At 41.5% G+C, this 9,202-nt stretch overlaps 1 protein-coding gene across 1 annotated transcript in view; it reads right to left on the bottom strand.

Moving 5' to 3' along the window:
* LOC117509052 (solute carrier family 22 member 13-like) overlaps positions 1-8,906 on the bottom strand; it is a 69,424-nt gene extending 60,518 nt beyond the window's left edge. Inside the window, exons 1-4 of the mRNA XM_034168866.1 lie at positions 8,532-8,906; positions 8,309-8,412; positions 7,511-7,665; positions 47-218 (exon numbers count right to left, since the gene is read on the bottom strand). Coding sequence (XP_034024757.1) covers positions 47-218; positions 7,511-7,665; positions 8,309-8,412; positions 8,532-8,906 — 806 coding nt within the window. The remainder of the gene's footprint in view (positions 1-46; positions 219-7,510; positions 7,666-8,308; positions 8,413-8,531) is intronic.
* Between the last annotated feature and the right edge of the window lie 296 nt (positions 8,907-9,202).

The raw sequence follows: 9,202 nt of genomic DNA on the forward strand, positions 1-9,202 counted from the left end.
ATCAGGAACTTGTCTCATGATTATGGTATGCGAGATTGTGGCTGACCAGAAGAGGAATCCCAGCACAAGGACAAGAGGACAAAAGAGCACCAACTGTTGGATCCTCCAGTTGTGGACAATGTAGGCAATTCCAGACAACAGTATCAGTCCAAGAGAGAAAAAAATGGATAATGCACAAATACAAAGAGCACCCTTGGATGGATCAGTCCACTCCACCGCTATAAAGCAATAAGACAGATGTTAGAGTGGAGTTTACTCATCAGTTTCGATCAGATTTTCTATTTCTAATGTCTTTCAATATGAAGGGTTCAGATGCAACATACAGTATCTTCATTTTTTTAATGGAGAAAAATTAAGTTTAAAATGTGGATTTAAAGGAAAATGTATTTGAAAATGCATGATTTCCATAAATAAAATGAAACTGAAAATTCAAATTCTTGAATATTTTGCACAGTGATGTATCTTCACATGAAAGTACATGTTGGCCTTACCTAAAAATTTGTGGGTTTGGAAATACTGGGATTTGCATTTGAACCCGTTCATACATAGTGCTCTATTGCTGGAGGGTTAAGTCTTTTGTATGGCAGGGACAGCTGCAGCAGTGGAAACTGTGGTTCAGCTTAAGCATATACAACCCCAATTCCAATGAAGTTGGGATGTTGTGTGAAATGTAAATAAAAACAGAATATAATGATTTGCAAATCCTCTTCAACCTATATTCAACTGAATACACCACAAAGACAAGCTATTTAATGTTCAAACTGATATGAGCGAGGCGTCGCGCAGCGGCGCAAAGCTCACTCATGGTACAGGGCATCCTAAACAGGAAGTGCCAAAATTCAAGTCCACAGTAAAACAGGAAATGTTCAAATGTCAAAGACTTCCTGAATTGACAAACGAGATCCCATGGAATCTCACGAGAACTCAGTGGCAAGCTCACACTCAAACAGAAAGTGCCAACTTTTCAGTCACAGTAAATGTTGAACACTTCCTGGCATGGGTGGAGCTAAAGCAGAGGCCAGGCTTTCACTGGACTCCCCTGAAATCTGATTGGACACAGATGATTGACATGTCACGGTACCACACGTCTGGTTGAAAGACCTGCATTTACGAATCAGTGAGTCATATTGACTGCTGGGTTCCTCCTCAATAGTTTGTACTGTGTACTACAAAAAGTTCTAATCCACCTTAGTAGAAGAAGAAAAATGCTTGCTTCACATTTGAACTGAACTTGTCATTTGAACTATGGACTTCTAATCACACCAAACATATTGGTGAGTAAATGACCATATTTTATGCCAGAAATGAGGTCCAGGTTGTTAAAAGCAGCATTTCTTATTTAATTCGGATTGCCTTATATACATATGTTTAAGCTAACAGACAGTAGCTGGTTCATGCTCTTTTGGCTTATTCGTGCAGCAGATAACTGAAACAGTCCTTCAAATTGTGATACAAGCATCCAATTCAGCACAAATACAGCTGGAGCAAAATTAATGGAGCAACTTTTGACCCCTGTACAAACTGAAACTGACCTTTGTCACCATTCTTGCTGCTTTTACCTCATAACTCCATAACATTCAGTCACAGATTGTCCAAAACACCTTTTTTGGAATCTTTATGATCAGGCAAATAATGGTGCAGTTTTGTATATGATTGGAGCATCTTTTAATTTTGACCCATGTGTAATTCTTCAATTGAACCCTACCTGTCCGCCTATTGAAAATTCAAGTGGCCAGTAGGGACGGGGCAACAAAAGACTGGGAAAGTTGATGAATGCTCAAAGAACACCTAATTGGAAACAGGTGAGTGTCATGATTGGGTAAAAAAGGAACATCCCCAAAAGGCTCAGACATTCACAAGCAAAGATGGGGCGAGGATCACCACTTTGTGAGTAAATGTGTGAAAAAAATAGTCCAACAGTTTAAGAACAATGTTTCTCAATGTTCTATTGCAAGGAATTTAGGAATTCCATCATCTACAGTCCATAATATAATCAGAAGATTCAGAGAATCTGGAGAACTTTTTACACGTAAGCGGCAAGGCTGAAAACCATCATTGAATGCTCATGACCTTTGATCCCTCAGGCAGCACTGCATTAAAAATCGACGTCATTTAATTTAATTTAATTTAATAAGCTTATAATGCGCCAAATCGCAGCAAAAGCCGTCTCAAGACGCCTTACATAAAACAAGTCAACATAAAATTGAATAAATAATTAAAAATGAATAAAAAAAATTCAAATACATAAATAAAAACAGAAGTAAAAGAATAAAACAAATAAAAATAAAAACTATCCATAAGAAAGAGAATAAAAATAGGTTTTGAGTCTTGACTTAAAAATTGTGTAAAGGATCTTACCACGTGGGCTCAGGAACACTTCAGAAAGCCATTGTCAGTTAACAGTTTGTCGCTACATCTACAAGTGCAAGTTAAAACTCTACCATGCAAAGCGAAAGCCATACATAGCAAGCAAGCTTTATTTATAAAGTGCCTTTCACAGACCAGGGTCACAAAGCACTGCACATGGCATACAAAAATAATCTAAAAATAACATACGAAAACAATAAAATACAATATTAGGCTAAAAAGCTAACTTAAAGAAATGCGTCTTTAGTTGCCTTCTAAAAGTATCTATACAATCCAGAGAACGAAGGGCAAAGGGAAGCTCATTCCAGAGGCTAGGCGCCACCGCTTTAAAAGATCTGTCCCCGCGAGTTTTAAAACGGGTCCGAGGAACCATCAACAGGTTCTGATTGGACGACCTGAGGCTCCTGGAGGAAGCATAAGGCTGGATCAGGTCCCTGATGTACTCCGGTGCCTGTCCATGCAGAGCTCTAAAAGTCAATACCAGGATTTTGTAATGAATCCTGTAGGAGACAGGCAGCCAATGCAAAGTATTAAGAATAGGAGTAATATGGTCCCTCCTGCGGGTGCGGGTAAGCAGGCGCGCAGCAGAATTTTGCACAACCTGCAGGCGGGCCAACTCCTTCTTATTCAGACAGGTGAAGAGACTGTTACAATAATCCAAACGCGACGAGACGAACGCATGAACAATCATCTCAAGCTCTTTTAAAGTCACCATCTTACGGAGCTTAGAGATGTTCCGAATTTGGAAAAAACAGTTCTTAACCAGGTAATTTGTGTGCTGCTCCAAAGACATCCCTCCATCCAAAATGACACCCAGGTTACGCAGGCTGCTTTTGACCGTACAGCTTAGGCTACTGAGATGCTGCTTAATTCCACTACAATCAGAGTCTCAGTCTTACTGGAATTTAACTGCAGACTGTTCTCAGTGAGCCATTCGTTAATTTTGGCCAAACAATTTGTGAGAGAGCAGAGTTTCTGTGGCTCAGTTGTCTTAAAAGAGCAGTACAGCTGCAGATCATCGGCATACAAATGATAGGACACATCACTGAACTGCTGGATCAGCTTGCTGAGAGGAAGGAGATACAGCGAGAACAAAACAGGTCCCAAGACCGATCCCTGTGGCACACCCCACAGAAGATCTGCAGATTCCGACACTGCATTGCCCACCGTCACACTAAAAGTTCTACCAGTCAGTTAAGAGGTAAACCACTCTAAAACACAACCTGACATTCCAACCAAATCCCGCAATCTGTTTATCAGAATGCCATGGTCAACGGTATCAAACGCCGAAGACAGATCAAACAGAATCATCACAGAACATTTGCCAGTGTCAGCTGCCATCATGATGTCACTAGATACCGTCAACAGGGCTGTTTCAGTAGAATGAAACTCACGGTACCCAGATTGAAAAGTGTCATGGATGTTGTTAGCCTGCAAAAATGATCTCAATTGAGCACAGACTACCTTTTCCAAGACTTTGGCCAAGAAAGGGGTTTTAGATATTGGCCTGAAGTTCTTGAGCTCTGTAGAATCCAATCCAGCTTTCTTTAACTGTGGTTCCACAATGGCATGTTTAAAATAACAGGGAAACACACCACTCGACAAAGATATATTAAACATTTTAGCAATGTAGGGCCCGATGGAGTCAAATACATTCACAAACAGTTTAAACAAGAAGAACATCCAAAATACCAGAGGATGGCTTCACTTTATTCATGATGGTTGAGATGTCCTCTACAGTAACAGGCTCAAATGAGACCCAGCACTGAGTGGGAGGTTCCCAGTGCTGGGGACCATGGCATGGAGGCAGGTTGTACTTTATAACTCTAACCTTATCAATAAAGAAATCCAGGAACTCCTCACAACTAGTTTTAGAGATAACAGGAGTGACGGCAGCAGGTGACACAAGAGAGCTGATTGTGTCAAAAAGCACTTTAGGATTTCTTTTGTTGGAGGCAATCAGGCGATTAAAATAACTCGTCCTGGCCTCCTCTATCGTCTTATTTAAGGAAGATATTAAGTCTCTTAAATGTAGCCTGTGAACCTCCAGTTTTGTTGACTTCCATAGGCGTTCAATCTGGCGACATGTTCTCCTTAGAGTCATAATCCCATCATTTATCCAAGGACAGAAACTTTCATGAGGAGCTTTATTAGCCTTAAGTGGTGCCACTTGATCCAAGATAGTGGCACAGTGGCTATTAAAGCTATTCAGAAAACAATCAGTTTCAGTGAGATTACTAAAAAGTAAAGGGTTGAATTTATCACAGAAAAGCGTAGCTGTTGTCTCTGTGATAATTCTCCTTTCTGCCTTAGTAGAAACAGGTCGAGGCTCAGATGGCACCATCAAATCAAAGAAAACACAACAATGATCACTCAGAAGAACATCCTCCACACATACATTGGTAATTTCCAGGCCCAGTGCAAAACCCAGATCCAACGTGTGACCCTTGTTGTGAGTGGGACCTGACACATACTGTTTAAAATTAAAAGCCTCTGTCATAGTTATAAGCTCTCTTGCTGAAGTAGAAAAATCAACATCAATCTGGAAATTAAAATCACCCAAAATTAAGACCTTTTCCAATCTAATTATAGACGATAAAAAGTCAGCAAAAGCCTTAAGAAAAGTCCCACCAGGGCCAGGAGGTCGATAGATCAAGAACCAACTTCCATCATGAGCGCCTCAAAAGAGGGGGCATGGCTCGTATCCGACAGTCTGCATGTGTACCGGTCCCGGTGCACAGCAGCCAGTCCTCCCCCCGCACGACAGGGGCGGGGCTTACCCACCGCTAAGCAACCCGCAGGACAAAGCTCATTTAAATGGATGCATTCATTTTCCCTCTGCCACGTTTCTGTGAGGAAAAGAAAGTCCAATTTTTTCCTGACAAAAAGCTCATTAATGAAGAACACTTTATTTGAAATAGAGCGCGCATTCAATAATCCAATCTGACTCAACAATGAGGCGGTAGTCGAGTCCGCTGAACACAGTGGGATAGGCTGCAGACATCTCCCACGGTCACGTGAGGCACCACTGTACCGGCGAAACCCACGCTGCTCCCGAGATGTAAACACGGAAAACAGGGACGGACCCGGGACCCAAGCAACTCATCCATCGGGGACCCAGTGATGTCCAGGCTGAGTCCTGCAACACAGAGGAGTGGTGGGATGCATGAACAGGGCCGCACCGCCAGCCGTATGGCCCTGCAAGAGTGGAACTGGATGAAGCCACCTGTAGCTTCGGTATCCACGAGCCGCACACCACACACCTCGTCTGATCCGAACCTGGACACCCGCTCTGCAGCCTCTTCTCCTCTTTTTCGGACTACCTGGACATCGCCACAACATCAGGTATTCCCGGGAGGAGGGGGAACACACAAACGGAGGTGGGAAAGTTTGCTTGTAACTATCCCAGTCATGAAAGAGGCATTCCATTGTCTCTTTAATTTTAAAAAAGAGTCACGATCATAAATCTGTATTGCACTCACGCAATCGCTATCCGTCAAAGCTGATATGACAGCACACACAATCAGGAAAATAACAGAAAAACGACATGGTAACAGGCAAGCAGCAGCCGAAACACACACAGGCGCCATCTTGTCTTGTCTTGATACTGGTGACCGGGTTACATCAACAACATCCAGAAACGCCGCCGCCTTCTCTGGTCCCGAGCTCATTTGAAATGGACAGACACAAAGTGGAAAAGTGTGCTGTGGTCTGATGAGTCCATATTTCAAATTATTTTTGGAAATCATGGACATCATGTCCTCCAGGCAAAAGAGGAAAAAGACCATCCAGATTGTTACCAGCGCAAAGTTCAAAAGCCAGCATCTGTGATGGTATGGGGTTGTGTTAGTGCCCATGGCATGGGCAACTTACACATCTGTGATGACGCTATCAATGCTGAAAGGTACATCCAGGTTTTGGAGCAGCACATGCTGCCATCCATGCAACGTCTTTTTCAGGGACGTCCATGTTTATTTCAGCAAGGCAATGCCAAGCCACATTCTGCACCTGTTACGACTGCGTGGCTTCGCAGTAAAAGAGTGCGGGTACTAGACTGGCCTGCCTGCAGTCCAGACCTGCCACCCATTGAAAATGTGTGGCGCATTATGAAGTGCAAAATACAACAATCGAGACCCCGGAATGTTGAACAACAGAAGTCATACATCAAGCAAGAATGGGAAAGAATTCCACCTACAAAGCTTCAACAATTAGTCTCCTCAGTTCCCAAACGCTTATTGAGTGTTGTTAGAAGCAAAGTTGATGTAACACAGTGGTAAACATACCATTGTCCCAGCTTTTTTGAAACATGTTGCAGGCATCCATTTCAAAATGAGCAACTATTTGCACAAAAACAATAAATTTTTATCAGTTTGAACATTAAATATCTTGTTTTTGTGGTGTATTCAATTGAATATAGGTTGAAGAGGATTTGCAAATCATTGTATTCTGTTTTTATTTACATTTTACACAAGGTCCCAACTTCATTGGAATTGGGATTGTATTTCAAGGTGGATAAGGCTGAAATAAACACAACAGGGGAAGGGCAATGAATAGAGCAGCTTCACTTATGATCAAATAGATGGAGTCAGACCCCTGACCTTTCAGAAGAGGAAAACTAACATTGAAGGCAAATTATAAATGATGGATATGTACTAGACACCAGAAGGGTTGCAGTCAGTGTTTACAGAGGAAAGTGACTGCAAAGATTGTCATACAATGGAAACTAGGGGTACAAAAACCAATTGGGAGTGCACAAGGAACTAGACTGTGGTACGAGTAAGTTTTCATCCCTGTTATTTTGCACAACTGGTAATTGTTATCGGGGAGGAGTTCGACGGTAGCAAGGAGTGTGCTAACTTAGTCAGGATGTACACAATGGTGCATGACCTAAAAAGACTGGGAACCACTGCTCTTACCCAATGGACAGCTGCAGCTTAACGGCATCATGGAGTCAAGTCCCTACAATCATCCATTTCCATGTCAGCAAGTATCTGTTTTCTGTTTGCCCCATATACACTCTTTGTGAAAACTTAGCCTTTGCAAAACAATGCCAATGTATCCGGTAAAGGATAGCGTGTGACCACCTGGATGTATAATAGAGCTCATTAAAGTAAATGACTGAAAAATAGTAATCTGTACATACCCATTACAGATGTTAATACTGGAATGACAGCTCCTGAAGATCCCGAGAAAAATTTCATAACCATATAAATGTAGATGTTGGGTGAGAAAGCAGCACCCACACCGAACAATATTTGGGAACTCACTGAAAGTAGAATGGAACAGCGTCGACCAAACCTACCAAGAGAGAAGAAAGCCATGATGAGTGCAAGTTACATTCAAAGACCCACATATACTTCCATTGGCTGTTACTGCCTTTGCCAACAACAGAAGACAGCAGTCAAACATTTGCCCTTTGTTTGCTTCATTTATGTATGATGTCATAAAGTGAGAATGCTTTACAGGCAGGTGCAAGTTTGTGATGCAGGGCAGCAAGGAAACACGTCTTTATGGAAATGCATGAAATATTATGATTAACTTGTTCAATGGAATATTTCCTTAATTTTTACAGCTCACAAGTCAGTTACCTTAAAAAAACAGGTTTATAAGAATATGGACAGTGACACGTTTTGTAACTGTTCTTCTGTACACGTCAGTGGAATTGTTACAACCAGGGCTTTAAGGGACCTTCCCAAAAGGAGGACACTCCTTTTTGCCAGAGGAGAGGGGCGCTCCTTATTTATCCAGATGGAGCAGGAGGAGGAGCAGTACCATTTTTGAAGAAAAGAGTGCTTTTACACCTCCATTTGCCCTGCTTCATGCAATGATTTAATAAAGGAGAGGAGAGAGAGAAAGGAAAGCAATTTCGTCAAAGCTTTTACATTATATAGCACATCGATGGCCAGAAGTCTCATTTATGTTGGTAAATATATATCCATACCTGTCAGAAATTGCTCCAGACACTAATGATCCAACCAGAATACCTGCCATGTAGACAGACTGTGATGCCTCAATCAAACTACTGCTATCACACACGAGCTCAAACTGAAAAATGAAGGGTTATGAAAAGACACAACCACAGGAAGAAGTGAGAGCAGACAAGAGCATGGTTTCCAAAAGGATCCAGAAACACTTTTAATAATTTGGCTTATGTATTTCCTTACCTCTGTCACAATGCTGGAGGCACCTGGGGGTGTCTCATAATTCCATCCATTTATACATTCTTTTGTAGTGTTAATCCCAAAGGCTTCAATGGTTTCCAAACTCAAATTCACAGGTGTGAACATTTTACAGCTTTCAAACTTTCCATATTCATCCACTGGCAGTGTGAGATTTTTTTGTCTTTCAGAGGTTAAGTTGGGGCCATGGTCCAAGATCCAGTCAGTGTTACAGTGGTGTAGAAAATTCAAACCTGTAAACACCTGACTAAAAATGTCAAATCCTGAAAATACGTTGATGATGCACAATGCAAAGACTAAATATTTCTGAAATAAACCAAATGATCCAATTTCCTTGAGAATATGCTCAAAGTTACTCATGTTGGTATCTGACTGAATGTGCAGTGGGTCTTCATCAGACAAAGGTGTCAGCTCAAATAGAGTAATAAATGCTTTCTTAATCATTAATCGATCATAAACGTGTAAATTTTAATTGCAAGATAAGAAACCGGAATTGGCCCTGATAATGGAGTGGACTTAGATCTGCCTGGATGCAAAATATACAAAATGAGCAGAGTCAACAAAATTGGTTGGGGTGTTGCATTGGACACTGACAAAAACTTTTTAATTGCAGGATGGTGGAAAACATGACAACAGTCGTGGAAGATGTGCTGGAG

This window comes from Thalassophryne amazonica, chromosome 1 (assembly GCF_902500255.1).
Source record: "Thalassophryne amazonica chromosome 1, fThaAma1.1, whole genome shotgun sequence".
Classification (NCBI taxonomy): domain Eukaryota; kingdom Metazoa; phylum Chordata; class Actinopteri; order Batrachoidiformes; family Batrachoididae; genus Thalassophryne; species Thalassophryne amazonica.